Here is a 13682-nt window from a genome sequence, read left to right as displayed (position 1 = left end):
AGTGGGACTGAAAATGTGAAGCCTGTGATGTTGATATCTGGTTAATGTACCAGTAGACCTCCTACATGTTTAGAATCCCTACTCTTGGGTCAATTCAGGGGTCACATATCTATGCTCTGATCTGTTTAGTGCCTGTGGAGATTTTTGTACAGTAGTGGCTTGTAAATAAGTGTCTTGCATGTGTATGTATATAGTCTAGCTAAGTAGATCTGTCTTCAAATTCTGAAAAATCTGGCTGTACACACTGATTCTTATGGCCACTTCACAACATCAACAGTTGCATGTGAAAGTAATTCCATAGTTCAGTTACTTTTGGGGAGAGAAATATTAATGGAGATAAACTTCAAATTGGTAGGTTAGAGGTTGTAAGCCAAGCTTTCTTTCTTTTCCCTTCCTTCAGTTAACTTGAGAATATAAATCCAGGTCTGCCTTAGGGAAGAAGAGCCAGAGCTCTTCAGTGAAACTTCTTCAATAAGAGGGAAAAAAAGCATATAAGGCTTTTAATTAACTCTGATTTCTCTTTGCAATTTAGATTTCTTGAGCTGTCTGATAGTCATGTTTTTGTTTTTTCCTTTTTATCCCTCTTTGTAGCTTTGTTAATTGTAGGATAAGGCTGAAGACTAAATTGGATTTTGACCATTGCAGCTTTGAGGAAGAGTAGCACTAGCGAGAAGTCTGTCTTACTCTCATAGCTGCTTGGAGGGGTAGCTGGGGTCTCTACCTGCCTCCTGCACACTGAATTATTTAGAACACTTCTTCCTTGTTTTTTTGCTGTGAGGTTTCATGTGAGGTTATTACTGAGACCCAGCTGGTGGTAGAGGATGCATATGGAACCTTACTGCAGTTAAATGCACATTTTCAACTGGCTTTGTGTGTGACAGCTGTTCTGATTGAAACTGCAGGTATAACAGGCTTGTTGGGAACTGTGGCACTCCTTGGTAGTATTATTTTGCAGCAATTAGGAGCAGTGCTTACAGACATGCTAGCCCTGCAGGACAGTATTGCCTCGCAACGCTGGATCCTAGGATATCTGCAGGAAGCAGAGGCTGCTGAAGAATTCAGTCTTGAGCCTTGACCCTGGGTTTCCTCAGCAGCCTTTTCCAACTTCATGGCAACAGTATTTTAGGCTCAAATGAAAGTTGCAAATATTTTAATGGGGTGGTTTTACCCGATCTGGTAGAGGCTTGTAATTTGGTATTGGCATAATTCTTATTGATCACAAAAAATATCCCTCTCCCAAGTCAGAGGGAGCACAGCTATCATTTCTGAGTCAAAGTATAGATTTTAGTGATAAGAAGTACTCCTGGAAATATGAGATTTTAATCCTGCTTGGAACTGACAGTTTTGCTCTGCTGACTCAAAAAAATAAATCTCTAATACCTTGTGAAAACTGCAGCACGGCTGGTACTGTAGTCCTCAGAAACTGATAATATCCATTGAAATCAAATCAATAAAATATGTGTATTTCAGGTTAGACCCAAGAAAAAACAAATTCCCTAAATGCAGATGTAACACATTGGTGTTATTTTTGCATTTTCCTAGAATAGTTTGCTGCTGCTCACAACTGCATATCATGAAATCCCACAAATTTTCTTAGCTGCTTCTGGAAGAGTGACATGTTACATAGCAGAAACACCCTTTGAACAACAGAGAACTTTTAGGTGTTTGTCAGAGACGGCTGCTCTGCGGAAGCACTGGCACAGTTGTGCTGTCAGGTTTTTATTTTTCTGCTGACAGCATTTCCTTCTGCTGTAAAGCATCTTCAGTGCAGTACTAGGTTATGCGTGCTTTACCATGTTGTAGCTCTAATATGAAAGCACATTTCATACAGGTCTTGTTACTTTCGAGGAAAAAGATGCTTATACACTCTGATCTGACAAGACCATGGAAATGTCCTGAATTCTGGAAAGTGATCCTTTTCTTCTGTGGTTCATTGTCACAGCTCATGTGACTAATGTATGCAAATTCTGTGAATGATGTCCTAAATGTGCTGCTGGGTTAAGTCTACTGTAATTAATTCTTGACAAGGTTGAACCAACCCTGAAAGGTTTCAGCTGTGCCTTTGGAAGGCACAGGTGTTTTGAATTTGCAGGCTTTACTCTCACATTGTAACAGCAGTTTATCTTAACAGTTTGCTGAGAGAAACAAATGCCTCCCTGGAAGCTGGATGTGGCTCTGGGCAGCCTGGTCTAGTGGTTGGTGACCCTGCACATAGCAGGGGGTTGAAACTAGATGATCATTATGGTCCTTGTCAACCCAGGCCCTTCTATGATTCTATGGTCTGTGTAACAGTGGGAGTTAGGTCATCACTCTTGTGTTCTGTTAAAAACAGTAGTGATGAATAGGGGGATGTCCAAACAGGTAACTCTCTGTCCTTTCTTTTAAGAAGAATGAATTATTTTGAATTAATAAGTCAAACTTGAAATATAAATTGCAGCACTCTATACATGAGGAGGAAGACAGTCACACGTTCATTATTAGTCACAATTTTGTTACTGTTATGGTATTTGGAAGATATTCCTTTCTCACTTAGGTAATAAATTATACGACTGTGTGTACTCACATTCACTATCTTGCAATAAAACCCTAAGCATGAAGCACTTTCTCATTGGCTTGCCTGTCCCAGTAAACCAACATAGTATAACTTGGCTTGACAGAAAAGAGAAGGTAGATGAAACCTGGGAGCAGGTGTCTGTTTTGAAGGGGATTATGTTTTAAAAATGCTCAGTGAAATGTGCCACACCCTAAATACTGCATTCCACGTCTTGCTTGAAAAACTTTATCTCCTCCTACATAATAGTGCATTTAAAATACCACAATTGCCTATTTCTAGAAACAAAAATAGGATTTTTTTTTCCTTCTCCCTCTGCCTGAAAACAAAATAGTTCAATTATACCTCCTGATTATGCCATTTTCCATACTAAGTGAGGTTGCTGTAGTGGAATTAGGGAGTGAAAATATCTAGTCTGAAATGTGAGGCTTAATTTTCAGCTGTGAATTTTCTGATTTGGATCTCATTTTATGCCATAAAAGTGACTGAGTAGCACTAGCTTTTAAGTATGATTTACGTTTATTTATTTATCACCAAAACTTGATGCTTATTAGAGTCAAATGGAGTCCTGCCAAGATTTCAGAAAGCCCTGAAAATTTGATAGTAAAACCATGACTTAAATGCATGGAGATTTGCATTCCAAAACTCTTATTCAAGTTGAACAACTTAAAGCTGTGTCTTTAATTATATAAACCCAGCAACTTACCTTTAAATGCTGATGTTTCAGTTTTTCCTCTTTAATTATATAAACCCAGCAACTTACCTTTAAATGCTGGTGTTTCAGTTTTTCCTCTTCTATTTTTCGACGTTTCTGTGCAATTTCTTCTTGCAGTTTTCTTTTGTCCTACAATTTAAGAGAACAGAAGAATGGTTTACTTGGTACTAAAAACAGTGTGGCTTGTTTGTTAGGATGATGAGAATAAAGACTAATGCATCCCTCTTAAGAGACAGTTTATCCAGGAGCTGATGTTTTGGAGATACATAATCTATTCTTTGACCTTCACATCTTTCCTTAGTTAGGAAATATTCCTGATCTCAGTGTATAATTGGCCTTTAAATAACTGATCGTTAGTTGAGTGAAGCATGACAAGAACTTGTGTTTATAGACTGATACAATATTTAAAGAAAGTAAAGTCTTGGATAAGGTTTCTAGCCAGAGAATGAACTCTTGATTTATAGTATTAAAAACATTCCAAGTTAATTAAAATGTCCAATAAATATTAGTGGAGATATGTGCTAAGAGTCTGCAGTTTGAAATGCGAAGTAGTACATAAAAATTCTGCACTGAAAGAAATTATTTTGAAGGCATCTGCATTATAAGTGAGTATAAAATTAGAAACCTGTTCAGTAAAGGGTTCTTTTGTCTGTTCCTCTTGTTAGAGTGATACACTACCTTTCCATTCTGTATTTTTTCTCCTGAATTTTTCTACTTCTGTCCTTTGGTGTTCTAGCTGTATTTTAATTTTCCTAGTTGGTAATAAGCATCTATTACAGAATTATCCATACAAAATAGGTTGAAATATGTTGTCTTTTGTACAGTTAGTCAAAGAAAGCTGAAGATCCAATGCCAGAAGCTAAATTCAAGAGATGTAGAGCATGCAAACCCTGTGTTGCCAGAATAAATTTTAGAACATTACATGACACTTCCTACAGTGCACTGTGTGAAACGTAGTCTACAAATGACATCTTGCTGTACAAAGTTTTGACTACTCATACGGTGCAGTAGATGTTTGCCCCTACGTACCTAAGGGATCTGTGCTTCCTCTGAACTCCACACTGTGCTTCTGAATGGAAGTTCACTCATGCTCTTGGGTTAATATGGCCAAGATTTACTTATTTGGAAAAAGCTGCTTAATCACTTTGCTTGCACATCAGTGTAATTTAAAACTTGATCTTTTGTCCTAATTTTCACTCCTACTGAAACATGTAGGACTTCTTCACTTTTGACTGTAAAGAATCATGTTTCAAAGTGGGCCTTTCTGAAAGAAACGGAAACGCGCCTACGGAGCGGTGTCTTTCCAGCTATCTTGTGTGCCAAGTCTGCAAGTTTGTGGCACCCTTCCATAGCTATGCCTATGTTGGTGTGCTTGGTCCTGTGGCAGGTGCCATATGCTATTAAAGCCAATAGAGCAGCTCACGTTCTAGCAAACGTTTTGCTTTCATGTCGCTTTCAAAAAGCGGTGCTTGGTTATTGAGAGGTCTTACCTGGAGGTATGGATGTGCATGTCTAGTGGCGTAAGACAGCAGAAATATTGTAATTATAATCCTTAAGTGTTTCTATTGTTATTCATTTTTCCTGTAGGATGGAGTATTTGAGAGAGGATTGAGCCTAGGGTTCCTTGTTTTTCATCAATGTGTTTGCTACAGCAAACACTATGGTTTTATTTTAAGATATGACAGTCTCTCCACGAAGAGAGCACATGGAAGCTACAAGTGTTTCTTTCCAGAGCACGAGAGTATCAAAATTTGGAAACAATGGGTTTTTGCTTATTGCTGTGGTACACGCAGAAGACATGTAAGAATTTGAAGCCCCCTAGTGGCTGTGAGAGTCATATGCTGTAAGCAAGTCAGACACTTAGCAGAAACCAATTAGCTTTTAGTGCAAGTTTTATCTACTGCTATGTACACCCAAGTCTCCTTTGCTATCCTCTTTTAGATCTTATACAATGAACATTTTGTAGGTAGCTCTTCAGATTTTAAGATAGGTTGTTTGGGAAACATCTTCCTAAAGCCATGGAATAACTTGCTCTCAAAGTGTATCATTTTCTTGCACAACTCAAACTGTTGATTCTTGAAGCTGATGATAACTTCACTTTAAGATCTTTCATTTCTGCAGTACACTGAAGCAAATGCCCTGAGTTGTTTCAATTAAATGTTACGAATTGATGGACATCTACCAAATTAGAGAGTAAATAGTTTATGCAGCAGGTGTAATAAATGAAATTGTGGCCAGAATCCAAGCATGAATTCCTGTAATACACTGGAAGCTGCCACAGACTTCTAATTATATATATATATATATATGATGTGTGTGTGTATATATATATATATACATATATACACACATATACAAAATCCAATATTCCTCTGGTAGCAAAGTTGCAGCCAAAGGATGCTAGCCTTGTTATGTGCACAGAAATCCTTGGCAGAGTGCTGCCCCTTTTGTCCTGACAGATACCAGGAAGTATTAAAATACTGCAAGGCCTGGATTTCTTCTCTGCAGCTCTAAAACATTTCTTATCTTTTGAGCCTGTACACTAGAGACAAAGTCCAGGTTATGAGTTGGGTTTAAACACCGTTAGAGTAAACAAACAAAATTTTCTAACTGACCCCCCTCTCCTCCCCCCCCCCCAAACATTTCAAATGACCCTTATTGTGGGTTTCAATCAGTAAATATGATAAATGGACCTACTTCTTTTTATTAGTTGTTATCTATTAAAGACAATCTCAATCTTATTCAAGTCCTGTAGATACTGAGTTCTCACACCTTTCAGTTCTAATAGGTTTTGTTTTTAATTTTGCCAAATTCTGTTTAATACTTTGGCAACTGTTTGGAGTGGAGATGAAATCAGAGGAGAATTTGGATTTAGCCATTGATTTTCAGAGTCACCTTAAATTTATGTGTGTATATATATATATATTTAATAACTCAGTAGTTTATTCAAAACACAGAATTCTGAAGTAAATTCCCCTTCAGAAACAGAAATGATTTTAAGTCTTCAGTTTTAATTTCACTCAGCCCTTATTTTTCCCCCTTTGGAAAACGACAGGTAGGAATTTGCTTAATTTGAGCTTCTCTTTTTTCTTTTTAAGGTAGAGCATGAGTTCAGCAATTTTGTTTAATTCCAAAATGCAGAAAGGAAAATCTTTCACCTCTCCATTTTGTGAAATAGTAAAACTGAGTTGTTCTGGAATTCTCTATCTGTCTTTTGACCTGCTGTCCTTCAAGCAAACATTCGATTGTGATGATAGTAATACGTATTTTAGACTGTCCAGTAGCAGCTTGTACACGTACTTTCACTACTTTAAATTCAATTTGAAAGTGTAAAACAATCAGTAGTAAGATCAGTGCAGGCAACTTAGCTGTCTTGGATCAATAGCTTATAAACCAGGATCAAAATGAAAGAATTTCTAGAGAATGTATTTTTTTCTTTCTGATATGAAACATTCCTCCGGAAATACACAGTGACTCATTAATACATTGTTTCTAAGCTGATTTTTAAAAGCAAGTTAGAACTATAAGCACTTACTGTTATGGCCTGGAGTCTTTCCTTCAGCAATTCAGTTTCGTCCATTCTAGAAATCAAAAACAGACAAGTAGTGGAGAAGAACAGAAAGAGAACATAAGCAAAAGCCTCTTGATGGGGCTGCAAAACAGCTGAGGTGATTTAATCCAATTCCAGAGCAGAGGGAAGGCAGAATTTTTGACTTGTCGGGAGAGTCCCTGAACAGACGAGCAGATCAGTCCAGACAGACGCATGTAATGAGGGTGTGTAGAAGAGGCAGACGTGAAGAGTGCTGGCATGAGTTGACTGACAAGTTGGAACAGTGGAGCACAAACCCTTTTCCTTCAGAAGCTGCCAACTCTTTGTTTTAATGTGCTCTGTTAGCATGCCATTGCTTCTTTAACTGTTGAATGCCCAAAACAGAATCTGCCAGAGCTATGGTAGAAATATCATTATGTTTCTGTTTCTTTCCTTTCTGCATGCCTCTGGTGGCAAGCAGATATTGTGAACTTAAGTATTTTTATTTCTTGTGAAGCTTGTTTTACCTGTAATGTTTTAATCTGTTGTAATGCTAGCAGTGTAGCTGGTGTGGGGTTTGTAGGGACAGCACTTTTAACTTGATTTCCGAGATGGATTTTTAGGGAAGCTGTATGCATAGCTGGAATAATCTTTTGCAGATAATAACCTAAATGAAATGAATTTTAAACAGTCAGCTATAACGTTGAACGCTAGTATTAGCTGAGCTGTAATTGCTTAGATTATCTCAGACTCAGTGGAAGCTTTGTCTAAGTAAGGATTTTGGGATCATCATTTCAGTGTCTAAAACGACAGTGCTGTGTTAGGTGACTGCAAAATGACTCTCACACTGAATTTCCATTCTGCTGACTTGAAGTTTTTTTTTTTTTTCCTGCATGCTTCTGCTGAAAACTGCATTATGCTCCTCAAAGGAAGGTGTACATTCTGACCTTTCCAATTCCAGGAGTGGAAGTCAGCCTTCCAACATCAGCTTAGGAAACTTGCAAAACAAGTGGAACCGCCTGCAGTGAAATCCAGTTGTGGAAAAAATACTGACACAAAAGCATGATAAAGATAAATTCAAACAGCATGAAGTTGTAATGTGAATCTGGACTCTCTTACTCTCAGTATCATGTAACTCAAGTCTTTGCAAGGGTGCAAGGACACCAGCATGAGAGTCAGCATGTTTTGTTGTTTTTTCTTTCTACTAATACATTGAGATGACTGACCCCAGCAGGATTGGGTGAGGTGTTTTACTTTACGTGTCGGTCTTGGCAAATCAGGCTCATTACTAACAAATTCTCTAAGATGCTATGAGACTGAAAACTTGAAGTTGCATACTCATAATCCAACACGAACAAATATTTAATTTCAGTTTCCACCTTTCTGTTACGCCATCCCCAGTCCACATACCGGAGCAGACTCCAATTCTCCACACAGAGACTAAGGATGCGTTAATGTTGTTTTCTGCTGAGATCCTCCCTGAAGATTTGTTCAAACATGCAAGACCCCGTGCTTAATTCTCCAATGAAGATTATTATTTTTTGTAAATATTAATATATGCTTCACTTGCTCAGCACCCGAAATTTAAAAAAAATTACCACATAAAAGCAAATGAGGAGTTCAAAGGCAAGTGTATTGAGTTATATCAAGAGCTAGATTACATGGAAATTTAAATGTATTTAGTTCATGGATTTGAGAATAAGTTCAACTACTCTACTGAATTAAAGATACTCTTGCTACAGAAGCCAGTAGAGGCTTTCTGTTTAATCTTTCTTAAATGAGTATGGACTTCGTTTCTTCTTTTGTTCTTTAAAGTTCATCTTAATATTGAAGTGCTTATGTGGATTTCAAAGTGTTTAAGCATAGTTAAAGCAGCAAATGATTACATCAGAAATAGAGAAGTATATTATCTGTTCTGATATAAATGGGGTTCAATTATCAGTGCATGAAGAAATGAGACCAGTTTTACAGGTTCAAAATTAAAATAAATGGGATTACATTGCTTTGAATTTCTATGATCTAAATTATTTTAGTTTTGAAGCATAAGATTAATAATTTAAATGTTAAAAAAACACCTTACTTACAGATGTTACGTATTTACAGACCAAAAAATTATTTAATGTCATTCCCTAAATTGAAACAGGTTTTTTAATAAACCTGAAGAAGGCTACTTAAAGCCCTCTTAAAATGTTTTAAATCATATATATTCTCTTGCTAGGTAGGCTCTGTTGTTCACTCAGTAGGTTGTTTTGCAGTTATCTTAATCCTATTGGAAATGGGATTTATGTGCAAGAGAAGAAATGGACCAGCTGTCACTCTGTCTGCTGCTTAAGCCTGCTTCACCAATGGGAGTATCCACAGGGTCATGTTGTCAGATGAGTGAATACTAACAGCTGTGTTTTCAGTAGGCAAGATTCATTAACCTGTGTTTCTGTAACTGGCAATTGTTTTTTTCCTTGATTATCTGAGTTATGCAGAAGATGTTTACTGTATGGCTGTGTGATACAGGTTGTATTTTTGTGGCTTCACTTCTTTCCTTGTTCACTTTCGTTTTGTACTGGACTCTTAATACAGGATTAATAGTGAGAATGCAAAGCATGTGGTAAAGCAGTTGAATTATGAAATGAAACAGAAAAGTGGGCTTAAATGTAGGAGAATGGAATATCAAAAATCCAGAAGTAGGACTACTGAAGAACTATCTCAGTGAGAAATGCAGATTATATTGTTAATTTCTAGAGCAAAGACTGAATCTTGGCACAGAGAAATCCCTTCTCTTCAGAACTGATGCAGCTGTCCCTCTGTAGGCTGTGCCATTTGAACAAAACCATCCTCAATTCTACTCTCAATTTTCTTTGGAGGAAAAAAAAATCATTAACCTAAGGTAACACCTGTATGATGAATTATAGATTATTGTAGTAAACTGTTCCTTCTAAGAACAAACATCTTGTTAAAGGTAAAGAGAAGCTTTCTCACACCTTTTGGAAAATACATATAAGGAAGTGAGTTTGAAATGAATAGCACTGAGCAGATTGTTACCTGTTGGAGACAGCTGTACTTTTTGGAACGATTGGTTGCTAATTTCACAATTCATCTTTTTGTACATCTTAAACTGTTTTGCTTCTTGATGAATTGCTTTTGTAGAGCTGCTTTTGTAGTTCCTTTTTCTTTTTAGAGTAGAAGAAGGGTCTCTCACACAGAAATGAAGTGAATTTAGTATTCTTACAGTGAGCAAATGCACTGTTGCTGTGCATGTAGCCTTGAATTTCTGACAGCAGGGGAATGAAGAGGGGATAAATTTTATGGAAGATCCCTCATTGAAAATGCCATAGCTTTCTGTAAATTAAACCAAAGCCCTGGTGTTTGAGATGCCTCAGTTGATTGACATGTGGTCTCTAACATTCAGAATTAAGATTTTGCTTTTTAAAGGTGAAAAACATCCCAACAAGAATTAGAAAAACTGAAAATCTGAAAACTTGTGCTTATTCTTGATGAAGTAGGTATAAATGCACAGCTAACATATTTAAGCAATTTTACCTGGAATTTTTGTTAAAGGCTTTCTTATTGGCTTTATGCTATTTCATAGCATTTTCAAAAGGAATGAGGTTCATTTGTTTTATTTAAATGCTGGTTTAATGTTTTCAAAGCTGAAGGTGGTTTACACCATTAGCCTGTAAAGTATTTCCAGCTGGTTCAGTCACCAGCGTGTTAATGTTGCACAGTAAGGAGAAAACAGTGTCCAGATAAACTCTGGTGGGTTCATTGTGGTGCTGATTTTCTTGACTAGAAAGTATAGCTGTACTTATGGATGGAAAACTTACCCATGTGAAAATGAAATACATGAAGTTGAGGGACTTCAGTAGCAGCACCCATTGCATTACATCTGTTTTACTTTAAATTGAACTCTTAATTTTGTCAGGCATCCATAAAATTGTGAATGTTAAGCTGAACTGATAGGTGTTTCATGGAATAACATCTGTTCTTAAAGGAGAAAAAAGCTTTAAAATGAGAAGAACCTATCAAGATAAAGTTGAAAACTATCCCAGAATGTAGTATTTCGTATCTAAATACATATAGGTATACATGTATGTTAGCAATTAGTAAAAATACTTGGTATCTGTATGGGAATATATATAGATGTAAATACTGCAGGTAGGGCTATGTGTAACTACCACATTAGTCATGCATAGCATGTTCCATGGGGGACTTTTCTCACTGTTTTCCTTCCTGGCTAAAATATCTACAACTCTATCAGTTTCTGTAGGTCTCTGCACCTTTAATCTAGCAGCCTGTTTAGCATATAGGATTGCTTGGACATTACTGAGTGAGTAAGAATTAATGATGCTTTCTTTAATACTTTAGTTAGAATCCGGATTGTATTAGTTTGTATATTGGAGGTAAATTGAGGTGAAAATGAACAGAAAAAAAGCCCACACAAATGCCCTTCTATTCGATTACACAATATTAGAAATCATATAAAAATAAATTGTGTATATTTCTAGGATTCTAGAGGAAGTTCATAACATAATTCCTCTTGAGAGCTCGCAGAGGTTAAATTTTTGCCTCGAAGGCCTGTCTTGGCAAAGCAACACTTGAAAAATGTTATTAACTACCAGGCAGGTCTTCTACTGTAATGTATTTCTTACATCCTCTCACTGAAGCAAAAAATACCCTAGTGTCCCAGTTCTTACACCTCCATGAAGCTAAATTCTACCATATTTACTTGTTTGAGTAGACACACACCCTGAATCTCTGTGAGGAAAAGCCTTGAACTATTGTGTTTCTGTTGCTACAACTCCCTTCCTGTTGCTATTCATAACCATGAATATATGAGTCTTTAAAAATCAAACTAGAGAAACAGCTCTTGGTCATTGCCTTCAATTGTTTTCAAAACATTGATTATTTTTACTATATCTTACAGTAAATCTCCTTGTTGGTTATCTTTCAACATTAGAGAGAAGTTCTTGGAAGACAGCATGGTCTTTGCTGTCTCTTCCACATCAGGTGTGCAATGTGCATTATATGCACAATGGAGTTGATCTATAAATGTTATTGTGACAAATGATTCATCTTGCTCCATTTTCTAAAATTACACAGTGAATTTTGTCAGTCTGTCAATAATTTTTTAGTAAATTAAACATGTTTTGGTAGCCTATTTCATGTTCACAGACACTTGTTGCTCTTGGTTTTATGTATTTTAGAAGTGTTTTATGAAATTCAGAATGTGGGAGGCTTTCCAAAGCAGCTTTAGCAAACTCCGTTTCTCATTTAAATATCACATTTCAGTGAATAGTTTAAATGTAATTGTAGTGACAATGAGCATCAGATTCTTAATAGAATTGTTCCAGTGCTTCTGTAAGTGATAGTGTATTTGTTATTATATATATATATATATAGATGTATTTTAAAGAAAGTAAGTAAAAACACAGTTTAAAATACTCAGGATTGCAGCCTTAAACATCGTGGAATGTACTGATTGCAACTTAGCATTTTCCAGCTGCTGCAGATATGCATGTCTAAGAATAGTGCAGAATTTTAAATCCTACCCAGACAACTGTGTGGGGAATTTTTAGCAGGGTTATGAAAGTTAGCTTTAGCTGTGCAGTTAAGTTGTTTCATTACAGGAAATCAAATACCTCATGACCAGGGTCAAATTCTGGAGAAAGTAACAAAACTCACACTGTTGCTGTTTGTTGTAATGGAAACTGCATGATATATTCTTCTGATTCTTGTTTGCTGATGCTCTTGGAGAGCACAAACAACTGTAAATGGTGTTTGGACTGATACGAGAGCAGAGTAAAATTAGGGCCTTGTAGATTAACACTTTGTGTTTACAAGTATTGTGCTCTGAGTAAAAGTGCTGCTGGTGGAAGTCCTGAACATACAGGTGATTTGCTATACAATATGGAGGTGAGATAAGAATTCCTTAGCTGGGAGAAACCAGAAGACGCCAGAAGAAAACTAATGATGGTGAAGCTATTCAGCAGGCACTCCTAATGACTGGCCACTTGTTTGCTGCAGATTGGAAGCTGCATATGTTACATCAGTTGATTTCCATTTCCAGAGGCGTGGGCAAAACTCTGCTCCCCTGAGAAGCTGCTCAACCAGTTTGTACTTGTGGCAAGGTCTACCCTGAATACTGGAGCTTGGGTGTTCTGCAGAACTGTATGTAATCTTGTCTGATGGCTCCTCAACAGGAGGAGGTTCTTTCTTCACCCACGCTTCCAGCCATGTTTTCCACCCACTTTCCTTCCTCATCTGTGAACTAATTAAATTCACTAATCTGCCAGGAGTATAATTAAAACAAGACACCACCACAACTAAAAGCCCAAATCCTTGAAAGTCCACTGTACCAGCAGGCTGAACAGGCTCCCTGAGAACCATTAAGGGCTAAGAAGGAATGGGATTCTGGCTGAAGGTGGGCAGGGAGAGATGGACAGAGATGTGACTTTTGGCAGCAATAAGTTGCTGGACGAACTCGGCTATCTTGCAGACCTTAGGCCTGCCTTACCACTTATTCCAGGGATTGAGAGCTCTTACACTGACATATATAGTAAGCTATTTATCTGAAACTTGAAACTTTTCACTGCTGTGAAAACATGATGACTTCAGACTCTAGCAATCCTTCCTGGACTTTCACATATTCTCTATCCTGCCCTGTGGGTGGGCAAGAAGTATCCTCATACAGTTTGCTTTTTGTAAGCCCTTCCCAATATTAATGTGGAAATGAACATAAGATCATGCAAAATTATATTGTTAGCAGAGCTGATAAGATTATTTATGGGAGATCACTCTTGTTGCAAATGTGGGCCTTTTTTCTTCAGTGGAGCAGACCTCTTTCACGCTGAGAGGTTTTTTATTTGGTAGCAGTGGCTGAGAAAACTTGGAAC

At 37.1% G+C, this 13682-nt stretch overlaps 1 protein-coding gene across 5 annotated transcripts in view; it reads right to left on the bottom strand.

Moving 5' to 3' along the window:
- Positions 1-13682, bottom strand: part of PALMD (palmdelphin) — a 49383-nt gene that overhangs the window by 18219 nt on the left and 17482 nt on the right. The window contains exons 2-3 of one of the 5 annotated variants that reach the window (XM_052665561.1): positions 6802-6847; positions 3315-3395 (exon numbers count right to left, since the gene is read on the bottom strand). In XM_052665561.1, coding sequence (XP_052521521.1) covers positions 3315-3395; positions 6802-6846 — 126 coding nt within the window. In that variant the 5' untranslated portion in view covers position 6847. Of the gene's footprint in view, positions 1-3314; positions 3396-4756; positions 4848-6801; positions 7101-13682 lie in introns of those variants that run through there. The other 4 variants (XM_052665562.1, XM_052665564.1, XM_052665563.1 and 1 more) reach the window with 4 other exon arrangements.

This window comes from Tympanuchus pallidicinctus, unplaced genomic scaffold (genome assembly GCF_026119805.1).
Source record: "Tympanuchus pallidicinctus isolate F22 unplaced genomic scaffold, pur_lepc_1.0 scaffold7, whole genome shotgun sequence".
NCBI classification, from domain to species: Eukaryota; Metazoa; Chordata; class Aves; order Galliformes; family Phasianidae; genus Tympanuchus; species Tympanuchus pallidicinctus.
The sequence above is the reverse complement of the archived record's forward strand: the minus strand, read 5'-3'. Positions and strand labels throughout refer to the sequence as shown.